We start from the raw sequence: 19,783 nt of genomic DNA, 5'->3' as shown, positions 1-19,783 counted from the left end.
CCATGTTTGTCGACACGCGCCGGCTCCTCGCCGCCTTGCCGCCGACGGACGTCGCGCGCCTTCGGACGCTCAAGATGACGGCGACGACGGCGGCCAACGTCATGTACGGCTCGGCGACGCTGACGCACCACATGGACCTCGTGTGCCAGCACCCGGTCGACGGCCAGGAGATCCTTCGCTTCCACGAGCCGTGGGACGCCGACAAGACCAACCTCCAGCCGACACAGATTGCGATCCGCAGCAAGAACGAGGCGGCGACCGAGGCCGACCACGCGATCGAGCAAGCGTGGGTCTTCGAGAAGCTCGTGCCACTCCTCTACAGCGACGAGTTCAAGTACGCGCACGAGTGGCAAGCCGGCGACTACGTGCTCTCGGACAACTATGCGCAGCTGCACAGCCGGACGCCCGTGCCGAAAGCAGGCCGGGAGATCCGCCGCATCCACCTCAACTAGAGGTTGTCGTGTGCGACCTAACTTATTTGTGTACTCTAATAATGACAATTCTTTCTTTGTATGACACGACAACAGTCTTGCATGCGCTGGATGACAACATGTTGCGACCCGAGACATATGAATACAGAAATACATCGTCGTAGGAGTGATCATAAACCATCGTAGGAATGATCCAGTTTCGAGTTTATGACTCGCTCTCACTGTCGTCTGTGAGCTCATGGCGGTCTTCGCCGTAGCACAAGTCTTGGACCATAAAGAGGCAGTTGTCAAGACGCATCTGTTTGCGCTGGCGCTGAATCGCAAGCAGCTGGAGCGGTGCACCGACCGTGAAGGGTCCGTGGTCGTCGTCGCAATCGTCGTCGTCGTCGTCACTCGTGTCGTCGAGAATCGGCGCGGGACGAAGCGTCGAGCACAGGTCGTCGTGGTAGGCGAGCCAGTCGGGTTGGCCTTGTGCCGTCATTGTCATTGTCATTGGCGTCGCACCGTCACGGTTCGTGTCTTTATCTTGCTCGTCTTTGTCATTGACTAGAGAAGCAACTTTGGCCATGCACGGCCGGCACGCGCCGCGCTTCGTGTCGGGCGTCCCGTCGCAGGCCTTGCAGATGTTTTCGAGGCAGAGCCCGCACTTGCGGCGGTGGTCGACAGCGTTGAAGCAGAGCACTTCCGTGCAAAACTCAATGCCGTCGGACGGCACGACCGGCGTCGGCGCCACGTACGAAGCAAAGCGCCAGTGCACGACGCTCTGCGTGAGCTTTTGCAAGAGCGTGCGTCCGAGCACCTCGAAGCGGGCGGCGTGCTTGGTCGGAAGCGCGCCCACGAGAAGGAGCCGCGTCGCGTTCGCTTTGATTGGTACGAGCGCGAGGCCAAAGACGGTCGGCGTCAACTGCCGGGGCAATGCAAACACGGGTGTCTGCGCCTGCAACAGCACCTGGATGTCGGACGCCAGCGTCGCGCTCGTCACGTACATGGCGTTCTCACCACGGCTGGCCTCGATCTGCGTCGTGTGCCGAAGAAAGAACGTGGGTTCGCGCAGCCCGACGGCCGAGAGGAGGTCCCACTGCACGGACGCCGAGTGCAGTTCAAACGCGTGCTGCCGCCCGACGGCCCACGTGTGGTGCGATATCGGGGCAGAAACGCCAAGCAGCGTCTCGTCAAAGTGCACAGTCGCGTGAATGAGCTCGGCCAACGGACTCTCAACGGTCTGCTCGAGGAGCACGTGGCAGTGCCGGTCGTCGGCGTGCTTGAAGCTGTAGATGCTCGCGGTCTCGTTGCGACTCGTACTCTCGCGGGGCTTGCGCAAATGCGCTTGCGCCCAGTTGGCGACGCGCAAGGTGGTCGAGAGACCAAAGGGCACGAGCGCGGTCGCGAGGGCATCCGACGCGGCGTTGGTCTGGAGGTGCTTGTTGAGGTTCATAGCGTTCAGTAGTGGTGTCGTAAAATGCAAAGCCCGTTGTGGCTTTTCCCGGGACGGCCAGGGGTGCAGGACTGGGAAAGGCGGTAGGAAGGAAAAGGGATGGCTGTAGCCTTTACGGGGAGGAAGCGTGGGGCGCGAAGTCTGTTGCGAGAGGATGAAGGGGAATCGTGGCTGAGAGACTAGTCAAAGCCGTTTGTTTGCGCGAAACCATGCACAGTAGATTCAAACCATACAACAAAGATGGACGCGAAGGGTCATTGCAAGACGTAAGTGAGCTCAGATGGGACCATAGCTACACCACATAATGCACTGCAGGCCAGCACCGGTCCAAGCATCCGAGTCGCAGCGAGACGTAGGCATTCAACGTCTTCCAGGATCGCGTCTTCCGCGTGGATAGCCATCGAGGACGTCAACGACGTCAGCGAAACCATTGGCGAGTGCAATCGTGCGGGGCGTCCGATGGTGCTGTACGGGTGCCGCTGTGAGTCTGTGCGCGTACAAGTATGGTGCCGTACATGGTCCATTTGGTCCTTGTCGGCGTTGAATTGCAGGAGTAACTCGGTCACGCGCGGGTGGTTGTGGTGAGCCGCACGGTGCAAGGCGGAGCACCCACCCTAGCATGGTGATGAGTCATCTTGGCTTTTCTTTCGAGTGGTGGACGTCGCCAGGGTGGTTGACGTTGGCGTAGGCATCGATGAGCAGCTGCACGGCGCAGGCTTGGCCGCCCCACGACGCCCACTGCAGCGGGGTGTTGCCAAACTAAACAAAAGTATCAAGTTGATACTTTTGTAAGGAAGGGTACCCTGTTTTCGCTGTCGACGGTCGCGCCATGCTCGAGAAGGAGTCGCAGAACGGCCTCGTGGCCTTCCCAGGCCGCCCAGTGCAGTGGCGTGTTGTTGTCCTGTCGCACACGGGCGCCGCTACAGGTCGTATCCGGACTCTATCCACAGTACCTCCATGCGCACGTCCGGGTGTAAACCGCTGCTGAGCAGCGCGCCGACGCGGTCTGTCTCGCCCTTCTTTGCCGCGTCGTAGAGTGCGCATGGATCCTGCTTGCACATAGGGCACGAAGTCGCCAAGGATGTGTATGCGGTACCCCGGGGTGCTGGTCGAGGAGGCGAAGAATACTAGCATGCCCTCTCTCGCGTGCCAGAGCGTACGGCGGGAGGCCCGCCTACGCGCAATGTTAGACGCTGGTATGAACATGCAGGAGCGTGCATGGTTGCGCTGGTTCACATCGGCCTCGCGATCGAGGAGAAGGCGCACAACTGCGGCTCGGTCTTCCCGCGCTGCAAAGTGCAGTGGCGTGTCGCCATCCTACTCGATTGCAGCAAGAAGGAAGACAACGACGATCCGCGTACGTTGTTTTGTCGGCCAATGTTGGCACCTGCGTCCAGCAGAAAGATCGCTGCTTGGACGCGACCGCCCCACGCCGCCCAATGCAGCGGTGTGTTGCCAAACTAGCACCATGGTAGCCTACGGTCCAGAGGTGCAATCTCGTACGGTGTTCACAATGTCGACGCTGGCGCCATGGCGGAGGAGAAGCTCGATGACGCTGCCGTGGCCCTCGTATGCTGCCCAGTGCAGCGCCGCGTCGCCTTCCTACAGTCCGATGAGCCATGACCGACGCAAGTCGACGACGTTGAAGCGGCGGTTCGGGTCAATGCCTTCTGCCAGAAGCGTGCGCACGCCCAAAAGATCGCCGCGCTTGGCAGCATCGTAGAGCTATGTGGGAGCGCATGAGCCCAAGGCGCTGCACGGCCAATGTACTACGTCGCTCATCTGCCTGCTGAGCTGTTTGCTGTTCGATTGTGTTGGCACGTCTGAACACTCGCAACACTATTCCGGTTGGATACAATAGTGTGAGCACCAATAACGCCAAGAAGACCTGCTTAGCTTGGCAGCTGTGCGTACGCAGCCAAGCCTCTTCCAATAAGGTAGAGCAAGCGCTTCTGGCTAGCTCTTCTGGCTGCTTGTAGCGGGACCTCAAGCACTCCGCTTGCTCGGTCGCCCAAATCATACACTATATTCGGATACTGGATGGACCAATCACAGGAGGCAGGCCGCATCTTTGACGACACTCGCACCGCCAAGCTCTCGCCTGCATTCCCTTCAACTCCTGCGCAAGTTGTCGTTGTACACATACAACAGGATCACATCCGGTGGTACGTCCAAATGTTGCTTGTCCCGCGGGCGTTTAACATTTCCTATTGGGTGGCGAGCGATGTGCTTCACCCCAATCTCGTTGGATAACGACAAATCCGTCGTCGTCTTCGGCCTCCGATCCGAGTAAAAGGAGTCAACAGGTGTCATCTTGCAGTGTTTTCTTACGCGACAGAATCGAATGATGCCCAAATGCGTATTCTTCTGCAGTCGACTCACATCTAGGTACCCAGGACGATCGTGAGTTGTTTTGGCCGCGACGCCATTCATGTTGTTCAGTGCTGCGTCTAGTCTCCATCTTCCCACGCTTCCTCCTCGTAAAGGCTACAGCCATCCCTTTTCCTTCCTACCGCCTTACCCAGTCCTGCACCCCTGGCCGTCCCGGGAAAAGCCACAACGGGCTTTGCATTTTACGACACCACTACTGAACGCTATGAACCTCAACAAGCACCTCCAGACCAACGCCGCGTCGGATGCCCTCGCGACCGCGCTCGTGCCCTTTGGTCTCTCGACCACCTTGCGCGTCGCCAACTGGGCGCAAACGCATTTGCGCAAGCCCCGCGAAAGTACGAGTCGCAACGAGACCGCGAGCATCTACAGCTTCAAGCACGCCGACGACCGGCACTGCCACGTGCTCCTCGAGCAGACCGTCGAGAGTCCGTTGGCCGAGCTCATTCACGCCACTGTGCACTTTGACGAGACGCTGCTCGGCGTCTCGGCCCCGATCGCGCACCACGCGTGGGCCGTCGGACGGCAGCACGCATTTGAACTGCACTCGGCGTCCGTGCAGTGGGACCTCCTCTCGGCCGTCGGGCTGCGCGAACCCACGTTCTTTCTTCGCCACACGACGACGATCGAGGCCAACGCTGGTGACGACGCCATGTACGTGACGAGCGCGACGCTGGCGTCCGACATCCAGGTGCTGTTGCAGGCGCAGACACCCGTGTTTGCATTGCCCCGGCAGTTGACGCCGACCGTCTTTGGCCTCGCGCTCGTACCAATCAAAGCGAACGCGACGCGGCTCCTTCTCGTGGGCGCGCTTCCGACCAAGCACGCCGCCCGCTTCGAGGTGCTCGGGCGCACGCTCTTGCAAAAGCTCACGCAGAGCGTCGTACACTGGCGCTTTGCTTCGTATGTGGCGCCGACGCCGGTCGTGCCGTCCGACGGCATTGAGTTTTGCACGGAAGTGCTCTGCTTCAACGCCGTCGACCACCGCCGCAAGTGCGGGCTCTGCCTCGAAAACATCTGCAAGGCCTGCGACGGGACGCCCGACACGAAGCGCGGTGCGTGCAAGACGTGCATGGCCAAAGTCGCTTCTTTGGTCAATGACAAAGACGAGCAAGGTAAAGACACGGACCGTGGCGGTGCGACGCCAATGGCAATGACAATGACGGCGCAAGGCCAACCCGACTGGCTCGCCTACCACGACGACCTGTGCTCGACGCTTCGTCCCGCGCCGATTCTCGACGACACGAGTGACGACGACGACGACGACGATTGCGACGACGACGACCACGGACCCTTCACGGTCGGTGCACCGCTCCAGCTGCTTGCGATTCAGCGCCAGCGCAAACAGATGCGTCTTGACAACTGCCTCTTTATGGTCCAAGACTTGTGCTACGGCGAAGACCGCCATGAGCTCACAGACGACAGTGAGAGCGAGTCATAAACTCGAAACTGGATCATTCCTACGATGGTTTATGATCACTCCTACGACGATGTATTTCTGTATTCAGATGTCTCGAGTCGCAACATATCATCCAGCGCATGCAAGACGGTCGTCGGAGTCGTTGGTGTCATACATAGATTTGTCATTAGTGTACACAAATAAGTTAGCTCGCACACGACAACCTCTAGTTGACGTGGATGCGGCGGATCTCCCGGCCTGCTTTCGGCACGGGCGTCCGGCTGTGCAGCTGCGCAACGTTGTCTGAGAGCACGTAGTCGCCGGCTTGCCACTCGTGCGCGTACTTGAACTCGTCGCTGTAGAGGAGCGGCACGAGCGTCTCAAAGACCCACGCTTGCTCGATCGCGTGGTCGGCCTCGGTCGCCGCCTCGTTCTTGCTGCGGATCGCAATCTGTGTCGGCTGCAGGTTGGTCTTGTCGGCGTCCCACGGCTCGTGGAAGCGAAGGATCTCCTGGCCGTCGACCGGGTGCTGGCACACGAGGTCCATGTGGTGCGTCAGCGTCGCCGAGCCGTACATGACGTTGGCGGCCGTCGTCGCCGTCATCTTGAGCGTCCGAAGACGCGCGACGTCCGTCGGCGGCAAGGCGGCGAGGAGCCGGCGCGTGTCGACAAACATGGTGCGACCAAACGGTGAGTCTCGCTCGGGGTACGGCGCCAAGCACTGGAAGAACTGGTACAAAGGCACGTCGCCGAGAATGTCGCTGTCTGGAATGCGCTTGAACATGCCGTCGTAGTGGAACGCCATGGGTTCGTGGGACCGCGACGCGAGGCCGGCGGCACCGTCTTGCTTGAGCTCGAGCGTGCTGCCCGTGGGCCACATGAGGATCTCGCCAATGTGCGACGCGACCGTGTCGAGGTCTTCGTCGGTGCGGAAGCCGCGGAGGAGCACGACGCTGTACTTGGTCGCGAGCGTGCGCAAGAGGTGGCGCGGCACGGCCGTGACCGACACCATCTCGTTGTTCTGGCTCGTCAGCGTCACGCCTTGGCGCCACGGCGAGACCGAGATGTTGAGGGTCGCCCACTCGGGGGCCAACTCGACCTTGGCCATGTAGCACCACGGCCGGCCAAACTTGTACTGCAGCTCGTACAGCTCCAAATCAATGTCTTCGTGCTTGGCGGAAAACTCGCGGCCGTGCATATCGGTGACCATGACGCAGTGCCACGGCGTGGTCGGGATCGACCCGTTGGAGCTCTCGAGCTGCGGGATGAGCGCGACGCCGTACTTGGGGCCCGCGTTGTCGTAGGCGTGGATCGAGAGGCGGACCGCGTCCGGGTAGCAGTCGTCGACGAGCGTCGAGAAGGCCATGTTGCGCTGGATCATGAGCTTGGCGGCGGCGCCCGCAGCCTTGTCGATGGCCGAGTTGGACATGCCGACCCACTTGTGCGCGAGGTCCTTGGTGAGGAAGCGCCGGAAGCCGCGGTAGGTGGCAAGGACACCCGCGTCGTCTTTCAGAAGCTTCTTCATGTCAATCTTGTCGCAGTTGTAGCGCTCGAGAAGCTCCTGGTTGGGGTCCTCGGACGTGGTGTAGTGTTCGAGCCGGTCAAACTTGATGTGGCTGTGCTTGGCCGCGACCGCCATGGCCTCGAGCTCGGCCATGTACGCGTCCATCGCATCCGTCGAGACGCCAATGATGTCGTTGAAGATGCGCCCGTCGCTGAAAATGACCATCTGGACGCCGATCGGGTACAATCGCTCAATCTCTTGGCAAAGCGTTTCGAGACGCTCCATCGCGAGCTCTTCGCCGCGGTCCGGAAGCACGCCGAGCGTCTTCTCGGTCGTGTTGGGCGACTTGAACGGAAAGGCCGGGATCACAAACGTGATGGGCTGCTTGGCGTCGATCGCACGGCGTACGATGGCCTCGACCTTGGCGCGGCCCTCGGCGTCAAAGCGGTCCGTGGGCAGCTGGTGCAGCAATGGCGTGAGGCTTTTCAGCACTCGCTGCACGATCATGTCCTGGGTCACGTCGACGCTCGGCGTTGTCGACTTGCAGTTCGTATATCGCGAGGACCGAGACGAGTAGTACATGGTCCGGAGGTTGGTCGTCACCTTGTTGCAGTACTGCAGCATATACGTGAAGCGCTTGTGCAAAGTGACCATGGTGATCGAAAGTGGAAATTGAAATATGAGTTGGTCATCTTGGATCTCGACATGTTGTCTTGCTTTTTTGTCGAGCAAAAGACGTTGATTCCGGCCACCAGCTGGTTGTCACGATAGGGGTCGCATACCGCGAATCCGGTCACAAGAAACGTCTCTCGCCACGTCATGGATCATCACACACAGGAGCTGCGACGCGCAGCCACTATCCAGTGTGTGGTATCCAGAAGCTTGGGTTTTGAATCGGACTCGACTTCGACGGATCGGCGTTCGAATGACAGTGTCTGTCCACAGACGTCCGCCCGGAACACCGTGCACTTGGCCACCACTCTGGACGTTGCTGGCAAGTTCCCGTTGTGGATATATCTCCCTCGCAAGCATCCTTTTTAACTTTTTGGGCACGAGATAATCTCTTGGATAGCTGGGATAATGCGCTGGTAGACTGCTGGCGACACTGTACACGTGCATAAAACGAGGTGGCTCGACCTGCGTTGCATGGACCTGCAACCCACGCCTGTCGAGAGAGATCTCTTTGACGTCGTTCCAACTCGGGAACAGTGATCGCAAGGAATATACGCGTCTTGCCTTTCCGGTTTATAGTTATTCCAGAAAGCGAGTCGAACCGAATCGCTAACATGGAGTGGGATTGTGAAAACAGGCACGGCCCGGACAATGCGGTACGCCGTGAAGCAACACGAGGTCGCCAGCTCTCTTTTTCAACCATGGCGTGTGGTCGACCAACATACTGGTACTAGTGTACTGCTAGTATGTGTTTTCGTCTGAACTGGTGCAAGGTCCAGCCACGTTGACTCCTTACGGTGCGACATGCAACTGCATACTGCTGTCACAGAGCGCCACGTCATGATTCGATGCGTCCTCATACCGTTCCCAACAAATGTGTGTCGCCGCACCTTGGCCTGCTTTAGCGGATAATGAGACCAGTGCCTTAGACCACTAGGGCACTACGAGGGTGCGTCCTTGCCCATCTGTCGGCTGACACAATCCTGTATCGATCGAGTGTGGAACCACTTGACTCTTGGCGCGTATTTGGTGGTACCCGCAGTATAATTGTATGCCCGTGAAGCGGAGAGGATTGCCAACGCTCATATCAATCGATCTTTTTAGTTTTGTGTCCACGCTTGGATGGAAGATATCAGTTGTCTTTGGGCATATGTGTTAAAGCCGGACATACCCCACAAGAGACTTCATCAGCGGTGTCGTCTATTATTTACTAAGATATAAGCTACATCACACGCTGCCCATCGTCCAAGAAGCCGTCCCACTGTGATACTTGAGCAACTACGTAACTCTCTAAATGAATCATACCATGTACTAGTATTGTAATCGGTCCTCTACACAACTCCATTGATAGATAGATACATGTAGATGGATGGATAGATCGAAGAAATCCCATAAAATATCATTCACGCATCATTACTCGGTAGTGTCCTCGAACGAGGCTTCTTTACTTCTTGGGCGGGTGGCGGATGTGGCCCTTGAGAAGGTTCTTGCGCGCGTCGCCGTGATGCTTGACGTAGACCGTGTAGACCGAGTCGATGCGCGCGTGGTGCTTGACGTGGTCGCCAGCATACCACTCGTGGTGAATGATCGAGTACGCCCACGTCACAAAGAGGAACGTGACAAGGAGGATCGTCGGGTCTTGCTCCCAGAGCAAAAAGTGGTTGACAATCACGATCGCCCCGGGTCCGCCGAGCTCGATCGCCAAGTCGCGCGGGTCGAAATCAAGTTGGACGACGCGGTCGACTTGACCGTGCAGTGGTGCATCACGTGGATCTCGGGCCACGCCTCGTGGAGGAACATGTGGCCGACGTAGAAGAGCACCTCGACGATCGCAATGTTGGTCGTGATCCCGAAGAGCGTGTAGCGCGTGTACGTTGACGGCGAGAAGAGGGCTTCGAGCGACCCGGCGGGCGCGAGGTTCTGGATCACCACGACGTTCATGACCTCTCCGAGCACGATCGCAAATGCCATCGCACTCAGCACGGTCCAGTCGGAGAAGCCGTTGTGGCGCAGCGTGCGCACGTTCTCCCCAAAGCTGTTGGACGCAAAGCCGTCGACGACGGCGCTTCCGACAGCGAGGATCGAGCCGATGATGGCACCGATGGAGCCGTACCAGTTGATGAGGATGAACGCGTTGAAGGCAAAGAGCATCTGCGCCATGGCAAAGTACGGGAGGCCGTTCAAAAACGCGAGCGGGCCGGGCGTGTCGGGGCTGCGGATGATGCAGTCGAACGGCCCCGACGTGATGATCATCGGCGCTTCGGGCGTCGGCTTCAAGATAGCCGCAGATGCTTCGGGTGTCGCCTGCATTTTGAAAAGTGAGTGGAGCGAGTGCTTCTTGACGGCAACGACGACGACAACCACGCAGATTGCTAATTTCCTGTCTATCGCGGTCAGGTGGATGCGTCCCACCCTCGCCTGGTTCGCGTGGGACTCGTCTGGTCGCCTGTATGTTTTGGACTGGTCTTGTACGCAATGCATTGCAGCGCGTTAACGTTATCAGAACAATCAGGACATCACCATCGTCGTCCCGCCGACGTGGTGTCAATGTTGCGAATTTGCTGGTTGCCGACAAGGAAAACAAGACAATCACCGCAGATGATGACCCTGAGGCCGTGACAAGAACGCATACCGCATACGCGTGGGTGGCCGCGACCGGTCGCCGCCAACGGTTGTTCAAGCATCGTCCACCGAACTCGGGTGCGACGAACGTAATGTGAGGAGTGGGACGCGCCTGTTTTTCGAGCAACGCCAGCGTGGCTTCCTATAAGCGTGTACCACGCTTCGTCGACGTAGTGGGTGCAAGTGGAACGTGCGGCCATGGGACGTCGCGCGACGAAGTCCTGTACTAGTAGTAGGCTTGAGTGTCTGACTTTGATGTTGGCGACCACCGGCGATGTCGACACTTTTCGAGTACTCGACGATATACAGTAGGAGGACCTCATCGTACCGAGTCGGGACTGCGCTCGCCTACAACCTGTGCACAGCTGCGTCTTGAGTAGCTCGCATGTACTACGTAGTAGAAGCTTGCAGAGGAGGGCTCAAGAGGGCGAACGGTAGGTTGACCGCGGGTAGAAAGATGCAAGATGCGAGCTGCGAACGAGCCGAAATTGAAGTAGCCTGAAAAGCAATACTACCAGTACACGGTGCTATCGACTGCCCGAGACAGGACCCATGGCATACCAGCACGACGCAACAACCCGTTTGTACTTCGCTTCCCCGTCGCTCCTCGTTTTGCGAGGTCGCCATGTGACGATGCGCTGGAACGGATGGCTGTCGCGTCGTCGTCATCGTCGAGAAACGGAGCGCCGTCATTTTTGGCCGCACCGTGCATACAGTACTAGGTACCTGGATACGCTTTGATCGTGAAAGAGCAGCAGAGGAGGATCGGCGCGATTGCAAATTCTTTGCGGCGCGTCAGCTGTGTGCATCGATGTGTTCGCTGCAGGTGCCCCGACGCATTCAAGCATTCCGGTCAGGAATGGATGGACGTGAGCCTCCCAAAGGCATGAAGAGTGGCCGTGTCGCGAGCAAGCAAACATAAACGGCATTGCATCAAACTCTTGACGTCAACCGATGAATACACTAAGAGTCCTTGTGTGCAGCCCCACCGACGACACTACCGGTATCCGCGAACGTCATCTGTCGTGAAAGATCCATCCGGCTGCAACAACATATGTTTACAAACGGCAAAGCAGGCAAGATCGAGTGCTACTACCGGTGTACCGTCATGCTCAGCCGTGCTACCAGTACAGCGGTAGTCGTGCTGTTACTACAGTGTACGTTTCTTGTACGGGTGTTGTCATCATATAGGCCAACAGCGCCGTGGTCTGGATCCGTGGCCACGACGGCTACGGTCGGCGGCGAGCAAGGCAAGGCACAGCGGCGAGGACGCCTGTGCTACGTACACAGAGACGTACATCACTACTGCGCGCTACTCTGCGCGCTGTTGTTGGGTAGCGAGGGCGATATATTACAGTGTATGGACGTCAAATAGGACGACACTGAGACAGGCAGCGAATGGCAACGACCTCACGAAGAGCGGTGCGCCTGTCGTCCATGCAAAAAACTGGTTCAGCGAAGTCCTAGCCCTCGGCAGCTCCCTTCGGTGTGTGCCCGGATGCGCACTTCTGCGCGTATAGATGTGCGTTCATCTCTGAGATTCCAAAACGACGCAGTGCTTCGCTGCGTTTGTTTGGATATCGCCCTCTGTGTTCTCCCGACCCTGTAGACGGGCAGAGATTTGTCTATCAAGATTCAGTGGACAGCACTCTGCGTAAAACTACACTGCAGGGCGACAGGACGACCTTACCGGTAATGCCAACGATCGGCGGCGCTGCCAAAAGCAACCCCTGCAACGCCAGCCACGTCTGAAGCGCTCGCTGTCGAGTATCGGCGATTCAGGCTAGGACAGGTGGTCCGCGGCTTCCAGCGTCAGCGTTTTCAAGTACAAAAATAATGGGCCTGAGCCTTTTGCGCCTTCTAGTCGCCATTGCAAGCATCCTTTACACGTTGTCACTTCTTAAGGCCGCTTGCCATGACGACTGTCTCTACGAATCCACCATACCAGCCAGTCTCATCCATACGCGCGCATTCAAGATAGCCGTTCAGACTCAGTCGCAACACGCGAGGTGCAGTAGAAAAGCCAGACCAGTTCAGCGGGCACCGTCACAAGCAACGACGGAGCATGTAGACCCAATGGGGTGCCTCTTTGCCGGTGAAGTGCCACCAGAGTCTCGTTCGTGTCGGTTTGTGGCGCAATAAAGAAAAGCTCCTGCGGACTCGATACAATGAAACGCGACTTGATACGTGAATTTCCAAGCAAACACAGAGCGCTCTGTGATTGGTCCGCGCGTAGATTGCGCTCGATAACCGGTTGGCATCCGGATGCCGTGCATCGAAATCTTACGGTTTCCGCTGTGGCATGCTCTGCCTCGGGACGCTCGATGTGGCCGTGCCATGGGCAGACGCAGTCGTCGAGCAGCGCCAGGTGCGTCTCCGGCGCACCGACCTGCGCAGTCTCGACGCCCACTTTTGGCCCGGCTTTGAGCGCTACTGCCTCACGCAGACGCTCTGGAAGGCGCTCCTTGCCTTTGCGGAGGCGCACGACCTCCTGCTGGACGCCGCCATCGCGCCGTCGGTCGGCGGCGCCTGCATCACGCTCTCGCTGCATTTTGCATCGGCGCTGCCTTCGCACGCCAAGTGGATCAAAGGCCACACGTACGTTCTGCAGCATTTCGAGTCGGCGCTGCGGCAGCCGATACGCGACGTCTCAGCGGCGTTTGCAAAGGCGCTGAGGACCGAGTGCCACGTCCTTGGCTGTCTCCTCCACGACGACCAAGACGGTGGGCCCGATCAGTATACGCTTGCCACGCTTTTTAGGAGCTTGGAGGCGCCGCTCGAAGCCAGCCGGCTTGCGATCCGAGACGGTAGTGCGTACGCCGCCCGTTGCGCGTCGGGGAGCGCACCCCTGCTCACGGACTTGCCCTTCAACATCATGTGGAGCATCTTGCGTCTCCTCAATGCGCAAGAGCTCGCAACGACCGCGATGGTGTGCACGACGCTGCAGCATCTGACGTACGACACCGTGCCCCGCCTCCGGCTGCACCTGTACCCGCACCAAAAGAAAGCGCTCAAGTGGATGCTCTACCGAGAATGCTCCGCCCGGTTCGTTGGCCACTTAGATCTTATAATGCCCTGAACGCTGTAGTAGGGCCCTTCCACACCCGTACCTCGTCGGTGACGTGATCGACCCGGTGTTGCACCGCGTGCATGCGTCGCCGCTGCCGGCCGTCGACATGCGCGGCGGCTTCCTCTGCGACGAACCCGGCCTTGGCAAGACGATCACGATGATTGCACTTTTGCTGCGTACGCAGGGCGCCCGGTCCTGCGTTGCCGCTGTGCCTGCATTGGCCCCCGACCGTGGCTATGGGCTTCGCTCAAGCCAGCCTGCATCCTCGTCGTCATCCTCGCCGCGACGAATCGCCTCAGTTGCGACACTAGTTGTTGTGCCCGACACGCTCGTCGCCCATTGGAGTCACCAGCTGTTTACGCACACGACCAACTTGAGCGTCTACGTGGACGACCAGCGCGACTTGCCACGCGCCGAGGTTCTCACAAACTACGACGTGGTCGTGACGACGTTTGGCCGCATTAGCAGCCACTGGCAGACGCAGCGACCGCTCGCGACCCGTGCGCCGTCTCGGCTCGGGTTTGAGGGCCAATCGGCGTACATCGATGGCACGCTTTCGCGCGGCCTCTCGCCCTTGCTGCAAGTTCACTGGGTGCGCATCATCGTCGACGAAGGCCATAAGCTCGGCGGCCTCAGCATCACGAACGCGATGCAGATGCTGTGTGCGCTCTCGAGCGACAAGCGCTGGATCATGACCGGGACGCCGACGCGGCATGTGGCGCAAACCGACGGGCTCCGGCACCTCCATGGGCTCTTGCGCTTTCTGCGGGATCGACCGTACGGCGCGAACGATGAAAAGCCGTGGCTGCAGGCGATCGCCAAGCCCTTTGAGCGCCGCGCTCGTGTCGGATACCTCCGGCTCCGCCACCTTCTCAACCGCATCATGCTCCGGCACGTCAAGAGCGACGTGACGAGCATTCCAGAGCCATTGCGCACCCGCGTGATTGTACCGCCGTCGGACCTCGAGTACCGCATCTACAATGGCGTCGTTGGCGTCATCCGCGGGAACCTTGTGGTACGACATTATATCTTGAAGACAATCATGTCCCATCTGTACGTTCTTCCATGGGGTTAGGTGACGAAATGGGATCCGTTGACGCCCGGTCCGATGCACAAGGACAGTTTGCTGAACCCTGAAAATCGGTAGTGCTACTAATCATTGACTTATGCAACGATGAACGCCATAGGCGCGACGCGCTCACGGCGCTGGCCAACCTCCGCCTCGCGTCCAGCGGCGGCGGACAAATGGCCGTGCATCTCTCGACCGAGTATTACACCGAGACGATCGACTATTTGAACGAGTTCAAGGTGCCACATGAGCGCCAAGCGCATGTGATTGCCTACATGCACGACGCGCCCAACGGCCTCTGCACGCCGTGCCTCGCCTGCGTCCGTTCGCAGCAGTTTCTCATGGTCGTGCCGTGCGGGCACTTGCTCTGCGCCGACTGCATCGATGCACATGTCTCGAGCACGGGGTTTGAGCGCGACTTTTACACGACCTGTCCCGCGTGCTACACCCCGTTTGACTGGGAAGACTTTCAAAAGCTGCAGCCTGGCTTTGACTACAAGTGGGACGCCCAAGAACCGCCCGAGACAGAAGCAGCGACACTCGCCGCCCACATTTGGTCGAGCAGCAAAGGCCTCTACGTCTTGGCGCGGGTCCAAGCGCTCGTCGCCGACGCAGCGGCCCTGCGTGCCAACCGCTATGCGCCGCCGACGCGGCCGATCAAGGTCATCATCTTTTCCGAGTTTCGAGAACACCTCTTCCGCGTCCGGTACGAGTTCAAGCGCAAAGCGATGCGGACAGCGACGTTTGTCCAAGGCGACGCAATGAAGACGCGGCTCGAGCAGCTCCGGCTGTTTCAGCACGACCCGACTCTGCACGTGCTTTTCCTGACCGAAGTCGGCGCTGTCGGCCTCGACCTGTCGTTTGTGACGCACATTTTCCTCATGGACGAGATCTGGGACAAGAGCGTCGAGCAGCAGGTGATTGCACGCGCGCACCGCATGGGTGCGACGGGACCGGTCGTCGTCGAGCAGCTCGAGATGCGCGGGTCCATGGAGACACTCGTGCGCCAGTCCTATGCGAGCCACGCAAAAGATGCGAGCTCGGTGCGCGGCGCCCCGAAAACAGCGCTGCATACGAAAAAGAAGGCGTCGACAGCCGCCTCTGCCGCTGCGTCCGAGCGCACCGGGGCGTCGCGCATCGGCTACGTGCTCAGCAACGTGCGCCAGATCGAAGCGGGTGCTTGCAACGAGGCCATCGTGGCACCTGCCGAGCCACGGCCGCCGCCGACCCTTCTCGCATTGCCTCGATCCGACATGGACGGTGCGACATCTACGGAGACGCCGCCGCGCCCGACAAAGCAGCGCAAGACAGTTCGGTTTGAGGACGAGGGGTAGGGTTTTGTCAAAACGGGGTAGGGTTGCTTCTTGTAATCAGAATTGGACAGTTGATATGTACGATATGGACCTCGGGCCACTACGGTCCACAGCACCACGACGGCAAGGAACTAATAGAGTCCTGTGTGTACAGGTCGCGTGTGTCCTGTAGAGTAGTACCATAACGTACTATAGTGTATGAAACAACAGGGCGTTAAATGCGTGAGGTCGGATCGCAAGACCAGCAGCGGTGGAGGCAAGACACGGAACGCGTTATAATTACAGGGCGACATGCTTCGGTCGCATGCGCATCTTGTTCCTTTTCGACATATTAGAGCTTTTTGAACCACGCAATGACACTCTGTACAAATGATGGATCCTTCTCGAGCGACTAGACATGGGTTTTATCTACCATTCGGCAAGTCTTAGCAGAAACGACGTACCACCGAGTAGGTCCGACTGCGCGTCCGCACGGGCTCGGACGCTTCTTTCGACGACGCTGATGTGGGGATGCTGGCCTCGAGCACAATGTGGTAGATCGAGCTGCCGACATCGTCATGGCGGGCGCGCTCCTCGGCCTCTTCGAGCGCAGTCCAGCCTCGCTACCAACGACCATATGAGCAACGAACGTGCAGCACATACCCAGCCGTACACGATTGACAATGGCCGTCGATGCGAGTTCGTTCAGCAGCAGTTGGACGATGCGGACGTTGGCGTGACGGCAGGCCAAGTGCAGCGGCGTATCGCCATACTATGAGGATCACTTTTTGAGACACGACGACGACATCGCGTTGAAGATGTGTACCTTGTCCATCGAGTTGATGTGGGCGCCGGCTTGAATGAGCAGCGTCACGATGTGTGTGTGGCTGTGCATGCACGCAACATGCAGCGGCAGGTCGCCGCCTGGCGTTGCGAGGTTGGCGTCCTGCTTGGCGTTTTGCAGCATCGCGCGGACTTCGTCCACGTCGCCGACAGCAATCGCGCTGCAGAGGTCGGGAAAGCCCTCCTGCGTCAATCTTGTGAGCGCCGCAGACAGGGCAGGGTGTATGATGCGTGGTGTACCAGTGTCTTGGACAGCTGCGGCGTCTGAAACGCAAGGTAGTCGGTGTCGATAGCGCTCGAGCCACGCCGCAGCGTCTCGGCGTCGGGCTTCTTGGGCGGCGTCTTCTTGCCAAAGAAGGCGCCAGGCACCGTTGTCTGCATCGAGCTCGATCGCTTCTTCATCGTCGTGCTGGCTTGTTTCAGTAGGAGCTCGTAAAGGCGAAGGGCTTGGTATGCGGAGTACTCTACACGGTACGTCGCTGTCAATGACGGTGCGGGTGCTAGGCGTCGTACGGCGAGGATCGGCTACGCCACTCGCAGCATCGACCGGTCCGAAGGGGAATGAAGGCTGGCCTCAGTGGCACACGAATATCTTGACCTTTTGTCCCATCTGGGACAAACATGACCATCACTGCGAAGGCACCCAACCCATCTTCTGTAGCACCGTGGCTACGGGGATGGCTACGTTTGAATGAAAGCGCTTGCATAGAAACGAAGCAGGAAGAACGACGCGGCCACTTTATAGAGAATTGCTTTCGGTCGTTGGGTGACGCTTGGTGCTGCATCATGGTGCTGCATCCTGAAGCGGCGGCGGCATTTTGGGACAAACCCAAAAACCCAAAAACCCAGATTGCCGTTGGCGTTCGACCAATGAATTCCACGCTGCGATTCGGCAGCCAAAAATTCGAGCCAATGACGTGGCGGTCCTCACCACAACCCGCAGCAGCCTCGTCGCTGGTCGTCGCCAGTTCCGACGACCGCACGCTTGCTGGCGATGCTGGTTCGCTGAACGAGCTCTCTCTGGAAGGATCCATAAACAGTTTATGTTTATGGACCCAAGCTCTCTGTGAGGCTTCGAATGGGTCCAAGGAACTGAGCTGCGGCGCTTGGCCACACGCCTATCATTTTCATACAATTATCAAGTCTGGCCCTTTTGACAGCTTCAGGGTGATCGAGTCGACCACTCATGAGCAAGTAACCATCATTGACGACAAGAAGATGGCGGACCCTTCTCGCTACAAGTGCAGTGTATGCAGGCGTGAACTAGCGCCAACGCATGACCTCACAGTCTGCAGGTCAAGAAGGCTGGTGGAGAGCTGTGGGGGCGGCACTTGGAGGCAGCGCACTGGCCCGATAAACTTGATGCAAAAGCCTCGACGACGCGCTGTCATGTTGGTATTCCGGCATTTTTCTGGCGACCGATCGCCCCATCATAATGTCGAGAGACAGGTAAGAAAGGGCCAGTACATTCGTCTGACAACCAGAGCTTAGTTCACAAAGTGTATATAGTTTTAGGCATGATGTATTGGCCGTGATTAACGACTGTGGTCATCGTCGTCGCAGTGGGTCTCGGTGTAAAAGTACTCGATGTGGTCATCGCCATGGCCACGTCGTCGTCACAGTCGTCGTCGATCCCGACCTCCAAGTGGACCTCGCCATCGCCACCACACCCGTCGTAGTCGTCGTACTAGTACTGCGGTTGGCCGTAGCCGTCGTAGTGAAGATGCTCTGGGTAGTCGGTGTACTCCGGTTGGTCGTTGTCGTAGCCGTCGTCGTCAAGGTATTCCGGATGATCGTGATGGTTGTTGTCGTGCATCTCGAGGGTCAAGTGGGCGTCATGGCGGTCATCGAGCTCGACGTGTTCGTACGCGTCGTACTGCAGCTCGTAGACGAAGGTATTGTCGTCGGCGAGATACACGTGCGCGTCGGTCGTAGTCCTCGTTGTCGTAGATTGCGACGCCGTTCTCGACGTAGAGGTCGTGCTCGACGACGACCATGGTGGTGGCGTGGCTCTGGTTGCGCACAACCCCCTGGTTTGCACGACCCGTCGTTGGAGCCGCCGTTGCCTGCGTCCGTCTCGCGGCGCAAACGGGCGTCGCAGTGGGCTTGGTGGAGTCGTCGGTGACGCTTTCAACCTTGCTAATGTAGTTCTCAGCATGTTCTCAGCATGATTTCTCAGTAGCATGCCCAAGCAAAAGTTGTGTCAATGAGACTTGATTTGAATGGCTCTTTGGTGCGGTTCTTCGAGCCGTTGTCTACTACAGCGCATGCCAGTACTGGCGACGACCGCGTCATTGGCTGTGCGAGCGACAAAATCGATGCACGTCCACGTTTCATGCCCAACACTTCAAAAATGGATGGCCACAAGACCTCTGGGCATACCGCAACAAAGTCAAGAGCGTCAAGTCCTCTGTCGAAACATCAGTACACATACTAGTCTTGGTAGTGGCAATGCGAACGATACATCGAGCTAGCCGCGAATAGTTCCCTTCAGAGTACGCTGTCGCTTCCGTGGCGAAGGCGCCGGGTCGTGCGGACGTACGGGCGCTTGTGCGACGAGGATGCCGAGCCACGAGACCATCTTTTGGTCCTTCTCGCGTTGGTGCTTGACTTGAAGGGCCTCCATGAGATCTGCGTAGCTCTCAACACCGCCCTTTCGCTTACTGATCACCCACGTCGATCCGATTTTACTCAGCTTGAGGCAGCTCGGATGGGTGGCAACAATCCGAGCAATGACAACGCACTTGCCGGACGGCTTGTCCTCGTCCATCGTCGTTAGGCACCTGTCCAAGAGAAAGTCGCGAAAGCGACTGCACGCCGTGCAGTGCGTAGAGTTGACGAAAATGTCAGGGAGGCTAAAATCTGCAAGGTCGGGAAGAGGCGCTCGGACCCATGCGGCCTCGAACGTTGCCAGGCATTTGGCCGCCACGAGCGCCGTCACGGGCACGAGCTTCTGTCCTGCGAGCGCGTGGATGGCGGGCAGCAGCAGCGATTGGTTGGCCTCGATCGTACACGGCACCGCGCGCAGCCACGACGCTGCAAACCCATCGATGTG

At 58.6% G+C, this 19,783-nt stretch overlaps 8 protein-coding genes across 8 annotated transcripts; 3 read left to right on the top strand and 5 right to left on the bottom strand.

Annotated features, from left to right (window-relative positions):
* Window positions 1–2: 2 nt before the first annotated feature.
* SPRG_15646 (hypothetical protein) lies at window positions 3–452 on the top strand (the record flags this gene model as incomplete). Its single annotated transcript, XM_012354713.1, has 1 exon — window positions 3–452. The coding sequence occupies one exon, from the start codon at window positions 3–5 to the stop codon at window positions 450–452; it is 450 nt and encodes a 149-aa protein (XP_012210103.1).
* Window positions 453–636: 184 nt separating this feature from the next.
* SPRG_15645 (hypothetical protein) lies at window positions 637–1,866 on the bottom strand (the record flags this gene model as incomplete). Its single annotated transcript, XM_012354712.1, has 1 exon — window positions 637–1,866. The coding sequence occupies one exon, from the start codon at window positions 1,864–1,866 to the stop codon at window positions 637–639; it is 1,230 nt and encodes a 409-aa protein (XP_012210102.1).
* A 335-nt stretch (window positions 1,867–2,201) lies between these two features.
* On the bottom strand, window positions 2,202–3,584 carry SPRG_15644 (hypothetical protein; the record flags this gene model as incomplete). Its single annotated transcript, XM_012354711.1, has 10 exons — window positions 2,202–2,331; window positions 2,382–2,480; window positions 2,527–2,625; window positions 2,669–2,767; window positions 2,820–2,915; window positions 2,963–3,040; window positions 3,103–3,183; window positions 3,228–3,326; window positions 3,370–3,468; window positions 3,495–3,584. 10 exons carry the CDS (start codon window positions 3,582–3,584, stop codon window positions 2,227–2,229), a joined length of 945 nt encoding a protein of 314 aa, XP_012210101.1. The 3' UTR covers window positions 2,202–2,226.
* Window positions 3,585–4,462: 878 nt separating this feature from the next.
* Window positions 4,463–5,698, top strand: SPRG_15643 (hypothetical protein; the record flags this gene model as incomplete). The annotated part of the gene is made up of 1 exon (XM_012354710.1): window positions 4,463–5,698. One exon carries the CDS (start codon window positions 4,463–4,465, stop codon window positions 5,696–5,698), a length of 1,236 nt encoding a protein of 411 aa, XP_012210100.1.
* Window positions 5,699–5,882: 184 nt separating this feature from the next.
* On the bottom strand, window positions 5,883–7,814 carry SPRG_15642 (hypothetical protein; the record flags this gene model as incomplete). The annotated part of the gene is made up of 1 exon (XM_012354709.1): window positions 5,883–7,814. One exon carries the CDS (start codon window positions 7,812–7,814, stop codon window positions 5,883–5,885), a length of 1,932 nt encoding a protein of 643 aa, XP_012210099.1.
* A 1,462-nt stretch (window positions 7,815–9,276) lies between these two features.
* Window positions 9,277–10,142, bottom strand: SPRG_15641 (hypothetical protein; the record flags this gene model as incomplete). The annotated part of the gene is made up of 2 exons (XM_012354708.1): window positions 9,277–9,525; window positions 9,582–10,142. The coding sequence occupies 2 exons, from the start codon at window positions 10,140–10,142 to the stop codon at window positions 9,277–9,279; spliced, it is 810 nt and encodes a 269-aa protein (XP_012210098.1).
* Window positions 10,143–12,754: 2,612 nt separating this feature from the next.
* On the top strand, window positions 12,755–15,975 carry SPRG_15640 (hypothetical protein; the record flags this gene model as incomplete). Its single annotated transcript, XM_012354707.1, has 4 exons — window positions 12,755–13,499; window positions 13,546–14,539; window positions 14,600–14,667; window positions 14,712–15,975. Coding segments are annotated over 4 exons (3,023 nt in total), but the record flags the coding sequence as incomplete, so codon positions are not given.
* Window positions 15,976–16,157: 182 nt separating this feature from the next.
* On the bottom strand, window positions 16,158–17,159 carry SPRG_15639 (hypothetical protein). Its single transcript, XM_012354706.1, has 5 exons — window positions 16,969–17,159; window positions 16,712–16,912; window positions 16,559–16,657; window positions 16,350–16,508; window positions 16,158–16,297 (listed from the first exon to the last, which is right to left on the bottom strand). The coding sequence occupies exons 1-5, from the start codon at window positions 17,128–17,130 to the stop codon at window positions 16,238–16,240; spliced, it is 681 nt and encodes a 226-aa protein (XP_012210096.1). The 5' UTR covers window positions 17,131–17,159; the 3' UTR covers window positions 16,158–16,237.
* Window positions 17,160–19,783: the final 2,624 nt, after the last annotated feature.

Source organism: Saprolegnia parasitica (assembly GCF_000151545.1).
Source record: "Saprolegnia parasitica CBS 223.65 unplaced genomic scaffold supercont2.177, whole genome shotgun sequence".
NCBI lineage: Eukaryota > Oomycota > Saprolegniomycetes > Saprolegniales > Saprolegniaceae > Saprolegnia > Saprolegnia parasitica.
Note: the sequence above shows the minus strand (reverse complement) of the source record. Positions and strands in the feature narration are given on the sequence as shown.

Excerpts from the sequence above, each read along its gene's own strand:
- SPRG_15639 (XM_012354706.1), bottom strand. The coding sequence starts at position 17,130 with ATGAAGAAGCGATCGAGCTCGATGCAGACAACGGTGCCTGGCGCCTTC. Across the intron at positions 16,509-16,558 it reads CGACGGCCATTGTCAATCGT|CGAGGCTGGACTGCGCTCGA; the intron begins GTACGGCTGGGT and ends GGTCGTTGGTAG. Across the intron at positions 16,298-16,349 it reads GCAGTCGGACCTACTCGGTG|TCGCTCGAGAAGGATCCATC; the intron begins GTACGTCGTTTC and ends ACCCATGTCTAG.